The 14,218-nt window shown below is 39.8% G+C and overlaps 1 protein-coding gene across 2 annotated transcripts; it reads left to right on the top strand.

Moving 5' to 3' along the window:
• Positions 1–513: 513 nt before the first annotated feature.
• Positions 514–13,218, top strand: RB195_009831 (uncharacterized protein; the record flags this gene model as incomplete). Of its 2 annotated transcripts, none has more annotated exons than XM_064190556.1 (16): positions 514–570; positions 4,080–4,191; positions 4,271–4,356; positions 4,407–4,553; positions 4,608–4,689; positions 4,746–4,825; positions 4,919–4,988; positions 5,127–5,231; positions 9,266–9,393; positions 9,496–9,687; positions 10,847–10,982; positions 11,041–11,179; positions 11,236–11,292; positions 11,403–11,524; positions 11,672–11,772; positions 13,141–13,218. In XM_064190556.1, the coding sequence occupies 16 exons, from the start codon at positions 514–516 to the stop codon at positions 13,216–13,218; spliced, it is 1,692 nt and encodes a 563-aa protein (XP_064048139.1). The 2 variants fall into 2 exon arrangements, with proteins under 2 accessions (XP_064048139.1, XP_064048140.1); XM_064190557.1 differs by having other exon boundaries at positions 9,496–9,705.
• Between the last annotated feature and the right edge of the window lie 1,000 nt (positions 13,219–14,218).

The raw sequence follows: 14,218 nt of genomic DNA, 5'->3' as shown, positions 1-14,218 counted from the left end.
TCTATCTATCTCACTCTAACATAAACATATGTGCGTCTCATTCTACTACTGGAGGCTTTTCGTATCATATCCTGTAGCATGAAAGAGCTGAAACAAAGTATAACTCTTTCTTTGCGTTTCTTAGTACAATAGTTCGGTTTTTCAGTAATATTTTTTCTAAGGATTGCAGAAGTCTGACTTCTGTGTGGATCTACGTAGATCTCCTATAAACCACTTTAACTATATATACAATTTCTCATCTCTGATTATCTATGTTGGATTGCTTGTTATATTATGCATTGTTCCATAATATTTCGCTGTAAAACTGAAAGAGAATCGGCCGCGTGACGTATTCATTAAGAATTCGTTTCAGATGTATGTGTGTATAGGACTGACTGAAATTTGTTTCGTTTCGAATAAAACGTATATTTTCGTGTATGTGAAGTGACATTCGGATCGCTCTAAAGCGGAGTGTACTTATGTAATGAGCAGTACGCAATGACTTCGTGGGCGAACAAACTGTTTAGGTGACAAATGCAGCAAATTCTGCATGTCATCGTTGTTGGATTTCATCACAAAAAGGGATGTCAGGTTGGTACTGAATAGTTAACCATTTAATGTGTTTGTTCCGCTGTTGTTTAGCATAAGATTTTGAATCATACACCATACTATTTCGTTTCGTAGTATAGTTTGTCTTGATCAGCACTTTCTGTCCCGACCATGCCGAAGCTGTACCCGAAATCAAACAAGCGACATTGTCTTCTGACTCAAATTTATTGCGGGTGTCTGTCTATCAACACACGTCGGACGTATTTGCGACTTGCTATTTATTATAAATTACGTAAACCAAAATAAGGGAACAAAAGCTAGTGTTTTCTACGCGACTTTTTTGCGGTAATTGAAAGCACTAACTGCTGTAGTTGAATTTTGCAAAAATCACATTTAAGAAGGAAGATATACCAAAAGAAGTTATAGTTGGACTAGAACCAAATGAAGCATGGTGCAGTCGCGCAAGCGGGTGTGGTGGGAGGGGCGCAGTGCAGAAACCAGTTGAAATTGACCATCGCGAGCTGCAGCGAAGAATTCTGTCAGCGAGGACCTCCTTGGATCATAACCGCTGTGGTCCACAACACCGCTCCGAGCTTCATTTCGTTTTGACAGTACTACATCTGACTGGTGCGTGACGTGCCGACGTTTGTTCGTTGCGCATATAGAACTTATGCAGTGGAAGAGCTCGTAATTATTATGAAATCTGGTCCTCGGGAACGATCGTTAGGAATCTATAGCCGATCTGAACCCGGGTGGTGTACCCAACCAACGGAAGTTGTGTTTCTAACGCAATGACAGATGAGATTGTTTCTGAAAAAGTTTTAAATAAACAAAACCGACAACGTTGCAAATGTCGAAAAGTGGAATTTGAGGAAAGAATGTTTTGGAATATTTAGTAGTCTTAGAGAATAAGTTGAAGGTTGATTATTTGACTTAACTTAAGAGCACAATGAGTGCGATGTTACTCGTTCACATCAGGAAAAATGCCAGTCACCATCTATAATCAGAGTTTCGTCCGTTTTTTTTTGCATTTAGCAAAACTGAAACTGAAAAATAACTATAAGCTCCGGATAAATTTTGGGGCACAAACAATCTAACACATTTTGTGGTTTGCTCCGTATAAATAGTGGAATCGATCATCATCTGTGTTTGATTCTATAATGTTTTATTCTTTCCATTATCTTCCGTTTGTGCCGTCTGGCTATTTGGCCTTCTCTTGATATATCTTCATGTCCAACCAGTCGATACTCCCAAACACAGCCGTACGCTTAGTATAGTAATGACTACCACTCGGACTCCTTAGGTATGGCTACGGAGATACCTTGCGTCTGTGGGACATTTCTTGCGCCTCATTAGTCGATCAGTGGCAGAAAATAGAATGAGAATTGAGCGTAACTTCATATGTATTTATTTATTTTAAAGTACTAAATATGACGGCTTGGGGTTAGTTGCTCGCCTCCTCTAAGTAGAGTGCCATGCGGGTTCATTCGCCGTCACAATATATTGGCTGCCTATGATAATTAACCTCAATTTTGGGTAATTAAACGTTTATTGTAGTATAAACAAGTACACTGACAGATACACTTTAATATACACGAGTACATTGATAAATCGTATGCAAGGATGGTGAATTAACCGAAGAGATCTGAAGTAAAGAAAAAGGGTAGGAGCCATCAGGCGCTGAATGTGCCGTAGCATTCTTGAGGGGCTATTTACACAGTTCAGACTACCTGGCACATCTGCGTTGTTTTTGTTAGGTTCCCAAAAGCTGGTGTAGCCCTACCAGAAGAAGAGAATCGCGCACGAGAATTCACATCTAGCGACGAAGGAAGAATTCTCAAAACACCTTCAAACACTTGTCTAAACGAGAAGGCATATGAGGCTATAAAGTTTTGAGTTAAGAATAACGAAGTTGGAGTCGTTATACAAAAAAAAAGTGAAATAGGAGTTCAATTTAGAAGATAAGAGTTTGACTAAGAAGCTATAGAACGACCAAAAGATATCTAATTATTTCAAACTTCAATCATAGTGCTAAACTTCGCAATTTACTATAGTTCAACAATGCTGTTCTCCAATATCATAAATTTGAAGAGTGATTGTAATATATTTGTATTACAAGCTACGGGTTTCTTGCTAATTGGAACTGGATCGGCAAATGGGCGGCATAAGGTAGGGGCAGCGCAATAGTTTGCTGATACTATTAAAGGCATCACCCCACGAATCTGAGGTGGTACGGATTTTAGGTGGAGTATTCGTACACGGGATCGTAGATTATGGAGAGAAGGGTGATTCCGTCCATTTCTTCCTAATTGCCGTAAAAAAACGCCCGAAAGATACGACTTCGAGCGTTCCGGCGCGCTATTTTCTACAATGAGTTTGTTTGGAGCGCGCCAGCTGCGCGCACGCGCCGCACCTTCCGGGCCCGTTTTTTTACGGCAATTAGGAAGAAATGGACGGAATCTCCCCTTCTCCATAATCTACTATGCCGTATACGAATACTCCACCTGAAATCCGTACCATCTCAGATTCGTGGGGTGATGCCTTTAAGTGTTGCGATCATTGTCACTAACTTCCTCGAAAAAGTTGTCGCAGGAGGTGGGGATCCCCGCTCACTCTTTAGTATTTTCCCATCCGAACATATCGCGTCATATGCGTTACGTTCCCTGCGTAATCGGCAGTATTTATTTGCCTGCTTCCGTCGATTCGAGACGAGAACATATTATTGTATGATGGTGCTGTTAAGCTCTTTCAAACTCATTTTTCATTTTCTTTCGTTGTTTTTTGTCTTTTTTTTGCGCAGTTATGCTTGGCTGCAATCGCAGTCGAAGCGATATTTTTTTTGTTAGCGTCGTCACTATCGAAAATATCGTCGCCGGAGTGGAACAGCGCCCTATCTCTATCGGACAGGCACCATACCAGCACAATACGTAGAACAGCGGCTACATCCGACTACTGTTCTTTAACAGGCTGATTTTGATAGCGACTGCGTTACCTTACCCGAACATTCGGGAAAACATGCAGTGCTGTACAAAACAAAAATTTCGACGCTCCGCTCCCTCGGTGTTTTATCAATAAAACATTAATGAGTGAAACACGGGCTCAGTTTGGTCTTGAGAGAGTTGCTGGAGCCAGTATCAATGGTTGTTCGAACGCGACGGAGTGGTAAATAAAAAAATGTAAGAATGATTGAGTAACGTAGAACCTTCACTCCCACTGATCGTCAGGCTGAAAGTGGAGGTGCTATGAAGGGGAGACAGCGAAATCCCTGCATATTCCAACTGTGTTCGGTAAAGGCATGGTATTCTCTTAGTGGAGGACCCACATAATTTAAGATTGGAAATAAGGAAGTTTAAACATCTAAATATCTGCGTGAGAAGTTCAAGTATAGACTGAACATTTTGAGAATTTGTGTTCCTTTTACTCGGTCATGGTAAGCACGCAGTTAGAGCCACCGAGTATTCTAACCCTAATTTTTCTTAAGTTTTGCTGTATATTTTTTTTACAGCGCTCAACTCTTGACAAATATTGAGTTAACTGGTTGGATGTTCTAGGTGGAATTCTCGTACCCAAGACTTAATGGTGACGGAGAAGGAGGACTACCAGAAGAATGGGTAAATCTGCCATCACTTGCTTTGCCAGATGGCGCTCATAACTCCGATAGTGGTACGATTTTAGAACTACTGGCTTCTTTGGGGATCTTTCCTTCTTCTTTTTTTTTAATCTCAGTTCATTGTATTTGAAGACACCATTTTCTTCATTTTGCCATCAACAGAGCGGCCTGGTGAAGCGATATTTGGGATTTCTTGCTATCGTCAGATCGCTGCTCAGGTAGCGCTATCACAGTTTACTCGGATTTTCTCCACATTACCTCTTTAAAGGATTTGCTATCAAAAACCGATGACGTAACGAGGAGTACCGTACAGAAGAGCGTTTGCGTGCTCTCAACAGTACCATTATTCGGCGCTTTGAGGGCTAAATTGGAAGTTATAACTCGGGCATATTTTGCAGAACGAGATTTTGCCAAAGTGCGTTATAATCTTCTGAACTATCGTTTCGCAGCATATTGTTAACATGTTTAGGTTGAGGTGCTTTCCCAAATGTTTACAAATTTGTGTGAAATGTTCGATAACGAGGTTATCGACGAACAGGCAGCAAGCATAGGTTGTATAATTGGTGGAGCGGAACATTTAGATTGCTATTTAAGCAAGTGTTTACAGATATCTCCGTTCAGGAACTGTTTCTCTGCTTTCGACATCGTGCCTTAGTTCTATTCAAGCTGTTGCTGCTTGAGAAAAAGGTTTGTTACTGAGATAAATTTGCTTGTTTTGGGAATAGGTGATAGAAATTAGTGAAATTGATTAATACCAAATCGTTTCATTTGTATATTCAGATTGTTTTTAACATTGCTCCTGCACAATTACTAGGAACAACTATGATTGCACTCGTATCACTCTATCCAAGTAATATTTACTTTTCATATTTTTTAGGCGTATTTTGTGCCAGTAAAAGTTAGGCTTCTGCTCTCTATGTGTAAAAACGTATGCTAAAACCTATCCTTTATTTGCATTTTCTTCCTATTCAAAGGGACTTCTTTATAGAATTACTGGAAGAAGGATTGCGGTACTGTGCTACTCCAAATAATCCATTAGAAACTACGAAGTTGGATGCTCGATATGATGACGACTCTTATAACAGCAGTTTAGGTATGATACGGATGAAACTAAACTGCCAGCAACCGTTTGTAGTACGCAACTACACAGCAAAAATCAAAGATTTCTTAGGCTTATCTGTACCTTAGAAGAGTAGTATTGTCTGAAAGCGTCCATCTTATGGATACCTAAGGAAGAGAGTTTTTACTCAAAGACTGGACCATACTTTATTTTTTCAAAATTTCCTTGGGATTTTAAAATGAAGTTTTGCACCTCAGTATTTTGAACACAATATCAAGATTGTTGACTTTTGTTATCAGTAGTCCTTCACATTCAGAGCCTGGATTCTAGGGCATGCTGTATCTATCTATCTCCTTAACGCCTTGTCACTTCAAAGCCGAAAACAGTGTGAAATCAATTCAAAACTGGCAAAAAATAAGTTATCTTTTGAAGACGACTCAAATCTGCATCCCTCGACTTCTTATTCACTTGACAAACTTTTGGTTCAACAAAAGTGCAGGATACAACCTACGGCAATGAAGATAGAGTTCATGGTAGCATAGTAGAAATAAGCAGTATATATAACACCAGTCTGAACGTCCGGCTAACGTCCGACTTCAGACTTCGTCTGGTGTTCGCCTCGTTCGTTTTATTGATAAATAAAAAACAAAATCATTTTCTATAAATTTTGGTTCCTAGTTAAATTCTTCTTTCGTCCCGTCTTTTCCCTGGAAACTTTCCTCTTTTCTTAAAAAAAAAAGAATTTCAATCATTGATGAAAGACTTCACAGTTCCCTTGCTAAAGGCGTGAATAATATATTTGGAGAGTAAACTCAAGCTCGAGCTCGATTTGATTTTACACCTTTATTCCTTCGATACCGCTAGAATTTGAAAACATTATTCGAAGCATGAGCTCTTTTTTCTCTCTCTCCCTTAGCACTAAATCAAAGCAAGGTGGTTTGGCCCACTTTTATTCCACTATTCGTTTATTCACTCAATCGCTTTTATAATTCAAAATTAAAAAAGGCAGAGCCTTGTCCTCAGTGCCTACACTGACCCCTTCTACAGTCTGCGGAACTTCTCCGGACTTTCTTTGTTCTTTTCTTTTGTAGTTTTTCATTACTTTTTTGTATAGTAGTTGATCCGTATAATGGTAGTTTTTCGTTATTCTTCCATATAATAATTCATGAGTATGACTTCGTTGTCCTAGCGAATTCCTTTCCCATTGGTGTTGTCATTTGTTCTGTTTCTAAGGAGCTTCCAAGACCTTAGTTTAGGGCTTTAAATTCCGTTTTATTTTCTTTGCAAGTGTGCACGATTGGCATCCTTAATAGTCGTAAAACCTGAAAAAATTCGTTTGTTCGATAGTTCCATATCCAGGAAGAATTATGATTTTACTACTATTGCGATTACAACGAACGTTAATCGTGCACAATTTCACAAAAAGCGACTAAAATTGAATCCTTACGAACTAAGATGGAGACATTCGAGAAGCAGAACATGAAACTTAACTTCTGAAACTGAATTAAACTAATGAGGAAGAACTTTGATAAAGTTATTCGATCCTCTCCATTTCCAATTTCATAAGAAGAAAAACGATATTCTATGAAAAGCTAGAAGAAGAGAGTTCACAGGAAGCCTTTGGCGCACCGTAGAAAGCGTAGTGCATACCTTCACGAGTGCCGAGAGCCTTCGGCCTGACGCAGCACGCTTTGCATCGTGGCGCAGATTTGTATGGGAAACCGTCACTAGGTGTCCACTGTTTTATGGGATATTATTAGCCGACCTAACCCAGTGTGTTGTGTTCTTTGGCGTCGATTGATGGGACGCAAATGAGACGCATGTGTCCTTAATATGTCCCTAATAATTCATCTTTTGTTTTTTCCAAGGACGTACGGAATGGTTGTGCATTAGGATACTTGTATAAAATCTTTCTGTACAACTTTATTTCCTAAAATTCCGTGGATAAATCTGCATATTTAAAAAACCCAGTCAGTTGTCTCCTACTTGTTCTCTCTTGAGTTGTGTCTTAAAATTGAGATTACCTCTTCAAGAGGTAGCGAAGAAACTATCCGTCCGCGTACTCCGTTTTTTGGTGACGCGGCACCAAAAAACTCGATAACATTAGTGCCATCAAGACATGTTCTGTGTAGACCTTCGTTTCAGGTATCACCACACGAATCTGAGGTGGTACGGATTTCAGGTGGAGTATTCGTATACGGGATTGTAGATTAAGGAAAGAGAGGTGATTCCGTCCATTTCTTGCTAATTGGCGTAAAAAACGGTGCGGAAGATGCGGCGCACAAGGCTGGCTCCAATCGAACTCGTTGTAGAAAATAGTGCGCCGGGAAGCCGTATCTTCCGGGCCGTTTTTTACGGCAATTAGGAGGAAATGGACGGAATCACCCTTCTCTCCATAATCTACGATCCCGTATACGAATACTCCACCTAAAATCCGTACCGCCTCAGATTCGTGGGGTGATGCCTTTAAGTATGGTTGTGTTTTAGATATGGAAAAAAAACTTTAATCTGAAAGTTCGTGGCTGTTGCTCAAGATGCAGAGAACTGGCAATGTAGGCAGATCTTATTTCAGCTTGTAATAATATGTAATAAATAATATAATAATATAATATAATAATATAATATGTGCCTGTAATAATATATGTAATATATATTCAGACTCAGCTAATAGAGGCTACCAAAACAAGTGTAAATGTAGTCCGGTTCCTAACTTTTATTGGGCTGTCTTTTTATCAGCTTATTTTATCTTATGATTAATTTCTGGAATAACGAAACGTTTGAGGAAATGTATACTTGCTTTTCACTTTCTAAAATCTGACGAGTGCGGTGACGCTCTATAGAAGTGACCTTTTATGACTGCTGACGACATGAACGTAATGCGTTCGTCTGCCAGTGTCATCTGATGAATTTTCTAAAAGCATCTGGTGGTAGGCAGACTCTTTATGTTCAACATTCTACATGAAACGCTGAAGAGTTCGTTTCCTACATAATTTTCTTTTCAAAAGTCAGCAAATAGAATGAATTTTCTTGATTCTGTGATTTTGCTTTGGTCACATGGACACGGAAACTTCGATCGCAGGAAACTTATGCATCTGAAGTGAACATGAAGGTTCCTTGGAATGCAGTGCTTTGATGTTGTATAGTCGGGTCAAAACGACATGAATCACAATTGTAGTTGCAGACTGCAGCGATTAGTAGCGCCAGCAAGGATTTTATCACGCTCCTAACCGCTACGCTGCACCGGAGCCCCTCGAGAGAAGTCATGTATGCAATTGCTTACGTGCTCATGTCGTTTTGACCCTAGCATAGATACAAAATACAGTATTTTGAGTTTCAATATATATATATATATATATATATATAATAGCCTAGCAAAGTATATAATATAATATAATATATATATATATCATATACCTTGCTAGGCTCCAATAATGATTTTTTATTTTCGGCTTTGAATCCACTATTCAATCTTTGTATCTACTTGTGCGCAAGGTTTTACTGTTGTTATTTTTGCATTAGTATAGATGTTGTTTCATGTGTTGCATCAGTCAGGTTATCTTTACCTGAATGCTGTTTGGCTGATAGCAGTTTGTTTGAGATGCTCGCAACTGCGCGCAGTGATTAATTAATGCAACGCAAATGCAAGGCTCATAGTATTTTTGACTAAATTTTCAAGATCGTTGCTTGTTTTCTGTTGTCTCCTACCTACTGCATAGAGTTTTCTTCTTTCGCTTTTAAACTCATCCTTAACCACAAACATCATTTGGCTTCTTCATATCAGTTTTGCTAATTTTTGACAACTCAATTCTGACTGGAAGGCCTAAAATTTCGGGAATTTGGGGAATTCGCCGAAGGCCGAGAGCGTGATTGAAACGGTTTACACATCATTTTGAACTATCAGTGGCCTCAGGGAGATTTTCAGCTGAAGGGCACATCGCGGTCAGTCTCAAGCACATGTGTTTTGTTTAACCATCTACATAGAGAAGTGGGTGGGTGGCTGCTAAAGTTTTGCAGCACACCGTATTTATGTCGCACCGTAAGAAAAAATACATATTACCTGAATATAGGCACCGCTAATGGAAATGAATCCAGTGATGGAAGAGAAATCACAATTCCGTCATCCAACGCAGTTCAAAATGACGAACAATATATAGCAAAAGACAGCTTTGGTTTTCCACTGAGTATTTTTACAAAGGTTTGGCATTTCTATTTTCTTACTTATTGTATGTACATAATTTACTTATTGTATATATGGTCCTCACGAGTTTCCCGATTTTGAGGCGAAGGAAAATTTTAGGGTTCTCTCTTTCATCCCTATCTCTCGATTTCATATTTGGATATGATTCGGTCACGAATTGTGCGAGCTTATGCGATTGGTGCCACAAACGCACTCTTTGTCACAAAGAAGGATTTGTTGGACGCTATTATCACTGGAAGTTTTGATCTACATATTTCTGTTGTTTCGTCTCTAAATCTCTTACCAGTGAAAGTTCATTTTGGGGGCAGGGTGAAATGTTATTCTTAACTTTTTTTCTACTGAATCATTTATTATTGCGAAAATTTGTCTGTCAATACGTACGCGTAGCACGAGAGTTCAAGTTGATGCATATGCGATTGTGAAAACAGCGAGTGTAGGCAGTCGAGAGCGGTGCCGAAGGGTGAGTGACGGAGAGAAAGAAGAGCCGGTTGTCAAAAGTTCGAATTCCTAACGGGAAGCAAAATGTCGAAGAAGTGAAGGTGAAGGAACAAGAAGGGTGGAAGAGTTTCCTACAGCGTTGCCGAACACATTTCCAAACTTCGAAAAGTTAGAGGAAACAATTGCAATTTCGAGTATTTTTTGTAACTGTGTTAATTGTATTCTCCTGAGTGATATGTTCAAATTCCCCGGGAAGTCCTTCTCTATTTCACTTCAATCCAAATTGAATCACTGTCAGTAAAAGTGCTATTTTAGCATATATCACCCAGTTTGCTTTTACTGTAATCGTGGTGGTAGATAAATCATAAGTGCAAGTCTTTGCATAACTAAAAACAGTTTCCAGGAGACCATCAAATGTGATATTCTGGGCAACACGACTGCCATATTCATAATCAGCATGTCCGAGAATCTTTTCACTTTTCGCACTTTTTGATACCTAAAAGAATGAATAAATATGTAAATCGACATTTTCATTCAAAGCGATTACTACTACTATTTTCCTCTCTCATTTCCTCTTCCTAGAGTATAGCCAGTACCGTTCGCACTCATTCTTATGCGCGCGAACGTTGCACATGATTTTTCTCCTCTCGAGATATACTAAAAGAATCTTATTTTTCTCTGTGGAACTTCGCTAAGGAATCTGACAATTGTGTCAACGGTTCTTCTGGTGCGCGTTTCATATCTCGTAGAACTCAGTTGCGTGCAGAATTGTCCAATGATTCTCGCAAAAATTTGTAATTCACGCAATTTTGTCTCATACTAATAAATAAATAAATACTGGGACGTCTCTGGCTACTAGGATATATATGATGCATTTAGATCGCAAGACATAATTTTCGTATATCTCAGATTGAAATTATTTACTGTATGCAGTCGTGTTTTTATAAATGGGTTTTTGATGGATTATTCTTCATACTTTGAGTAGCACTGGTATTATGTATGATGTTTATAGATTGACGATCAAGGATGTGGACAAATAGCTCTGTTAGATGCAAACCTTAAACGAGAACTCAGTCTTACTTCTGCTGATCTACGCTTTGGAGACTATATTATGAAACATATCGAAGACAACAGAAGATCTAGCGCATGTTGTTGACTTGTTGGTGTAACATCGTAGGATTATTATATGAAAAGTCCATCTTGCAGTATTCGAAGGAAGCGACGAATGGTTGCGTTTGCAAATGCGCGAATATCTTCTCTCAATGGCGGCGAGCGCTCGATCAGACTTAGCTGTGGCAGTGGCTGATTACGGCAGTGCGTTTGTCCACAGTTGGCGAAGTACAAGGTGAGCGTATCCTGTTGCTTGTTGAAGTTACCGAGATCTCATTCGATATTGTATAGGAATTATCGCATTTGGATGACTGGCCCACACGAAGACCTCAGTGGAGTGGTGCCGGGGTAAGGAAGTATTATCGCTTTCGCAGATATACTTATCCGCGTTATTATCTATGGCTCTATCCATCTTATATGAAATCACCTTCTGTAGCTCTAAGGTATATTTGCTTTAGACATGCTTTTGCTGGGCAGCTTGGTGTATATGATGTTTTTCTACGAGTTGAGCATTCTGTCGGTGGATCTGAAGGTGCACGGAGGGCAATCAATGCTATTACTACCACTGGAAAAAACATAGGTTCGTGGGCGATTCTAATTAATGTATTTGAAAATGCTAGTGCTTATTCAGTGGTAATTTATGTGCTCTAATTTCTGTGTAGTTGTCACATTTTATGAGAGATTTGCCTGTAGTGAGAGGAATTTAATTTTTCTAAGTCGTTTTCAGGCGAAACAGGGAACAAAGTGAAGCAAAGTTTATCGAGCTGGCTGAAAGGCAGCCCAACCAATGCCGAAGAAGCTACAGAAGATCTTTTGGATGAGTCTAAAGTAGGTGGAGTTTTTTCTCAATTTTGTTCACGCTTTCCTACTTCCTACCATCTACCGTACACCTACGGAATGTGGTTAAATCGCAATAGATCGTAATATGCCTTTCTTTCCGTCTTTATTCAAACTATATGTAATCTCCCCTCTATGACAACCTTCTATCGCGAAAGTTTTCATTGGAGAGGGGTACGCACATGAAAGTTTGATGTCACTCTTAACCATTTTACTTTGTTAAAGGTTAAATGGTGGTTGTTAGGGGTTGGATAAAAAAATGCAAGATTCTCGAGTGCTACAATTCACTCTTTGCCCTATTCGAACTCCTGTGTGGCTGTGAAGCACAACAAAGAAATATTCGTGTGTTTGACATCTTGAACAGGTATGCCTTACCTTCCTCAAGATGTGAGGCACTTCTTGGTCAGTGCCCTTCCCACTTGCTCCGCACCGTATAATATGCTGTTGTCCTCTTATTGCAACAAGACAGCAAAGAGGTCAACTGCCCAATGAAAGACACAGCACTTTGCTAACATAGTCTAGTCCAACTGCCTTAGATCGATGGCCGCTAGTCAACTCACTCCTGGTTATAACTGTGGGGTGGCTACCATCTTATTGAAATCATTTTTCATCGCTTTTTCACTTTCTGAGCATATACGTGCAATATCGCATTACTCCAGCTATTGTTGGAAGCAGGTTTATCGGAGGGGCGCCATTCTATTATACAGAGGTTATAATTTCAAAGAGGCGTGAGCATTGAGCAGTTAAAGGCATCACTCCACGAATCTGAGGTGGTACGGATTTCAGGTGGAGTATTCGTATACGGGATGGGAGACTATGGAGAGGAGGGTGATTCCGTCCATTTCTTCCTAATTGCCCTAAAAAAACGTCCCGGAAGATACGGCTTCAGGCGTTCTGGCGCAGTATTTTACACAGGGAGTTCGACTGGAGCGCGCCAGCCTTGTACGGCGCCGCATCTTCCGAGCCGTTTTTGTGGCAATTAGGAAGAAATGAACGGAATCACCCCCCTCTCCATAGTCTCCCATCCTGTTTACGAATACTCCACCTGAAATCTGCACCACCTCAGATTCGTGGGGTGATGCCTTTAACTTCTTGGCTGCCTTGCTGGAGGAGTGCTGTTAGCGAGATTCCCCCTCCTCGACCCCAACCACTATGCTCCACCGTGCCACTTCGAGCGCAGGCCCTTACGCAGCTGAACCGAGCTTCATGTCGTTGTGACCCAACCACAGCTTAGCGAGTGAAGCTTCATCTGATAAAAACAAAATTGTGCGGTGTGATTGAAAGAGTGCAGTTTTGTTAACACAATTACTAGGTTCGATGTTACATGTTGTTGCTCCTTGAAAATAATTTTAATTTCAGGTCAAAAGCTTATCGTCGTGGTTTCGAGGAACTCAACGAAATGATGAGCAAAGTTCTTCTGGTCAGGCTGAGCTTTGAGATGGGTTCATGGTCAATATTTGTCGTTGAACTATTGTCATGTTGTCAGCTGGTTCTGCCACTTCATATAGCGTTTTAGTTGAACTTGATCTCGGAAATCCCAACCGCGGTGATGGTATTGATTTGAAATACATTTCTATTTCATTAACTCGAATTCCCTTTGCTTCACACTGATCATAACCTAGTACTGAAACGTTGGGAAAATGTCAAAATTAACTCATAAATAAACTAATGACTTATGAAGGATAAGCACAATTAAAAACATAGCCTCACAACACAATGACGAAAACCGTCGCCCCAACAGGTTCAAAAAGTAATCGATAACAGCTTGAAAGAAATGTGTCCGTAGTTTGTTGGTCTTGGCAACCTCAACACGCATCGACAGTCATTTCAGTTGTCCAGAATAAGTAGCGCCTGTAGTTTCCTTCTTGGAAATACAAAGTTCAAAAGTCACTACATCATTTCAAAACAAAAAAAAAAACAATCTTCATATGTTAGAATTCGAGAGAGTGACAAAATCTCTCTGAGGTATGCTGCTGGATCTTTCTAGATCTTTGGTTCGGTAGAGTCCGCTTTTTAGAAATCTTCAGAAGTATGAAGCCGTTAGATCAGGTGAGCATGGAAGTCAGTCGGATTCCAAGTCCCTTGGAATTATGCATCGCCCAAAAATCTGTTTCATAAGGTCAATCCTCAGGAGGACTGTATGCGGAGTAGCCTTATCCTGCCACTATAATACTTTTTGCATTTTCTCGACAACAGGAACTGAGGTGTTCCAGTATGTGCTGACGCCTTTTACATATGGTGATAATGGTTAGCGCCTTTAAGTCAGCAAAATTGGTAGTTGCTCCCATTACTCATTGTTCCGCCGTTAATTTCTACATAACTATTTTCATCACATATAAACTGGAGAAAATATTCGCTAAAATTAATAGCAAAAAAAGGTTACATTTTGAAATGGTTTAATGGCTTTTATGTTATCCTGTACTTGTTCAGCTTAACT

Source organism: Necator americanus, chromosome III, assembly GCF_031761385.1.
Source record: "Necator americanus strain Aroian chromosome III, whole genome shotgun sequence".
NCBI lineage: Eukaryota > Metazoa > Nematoda > Chromadorea > Rhabditida > Ancylostomatidae > Necator > Necator americanus.
This window is presented reverse-complemented; position numbering and strand designations above follow the sequence as displayed.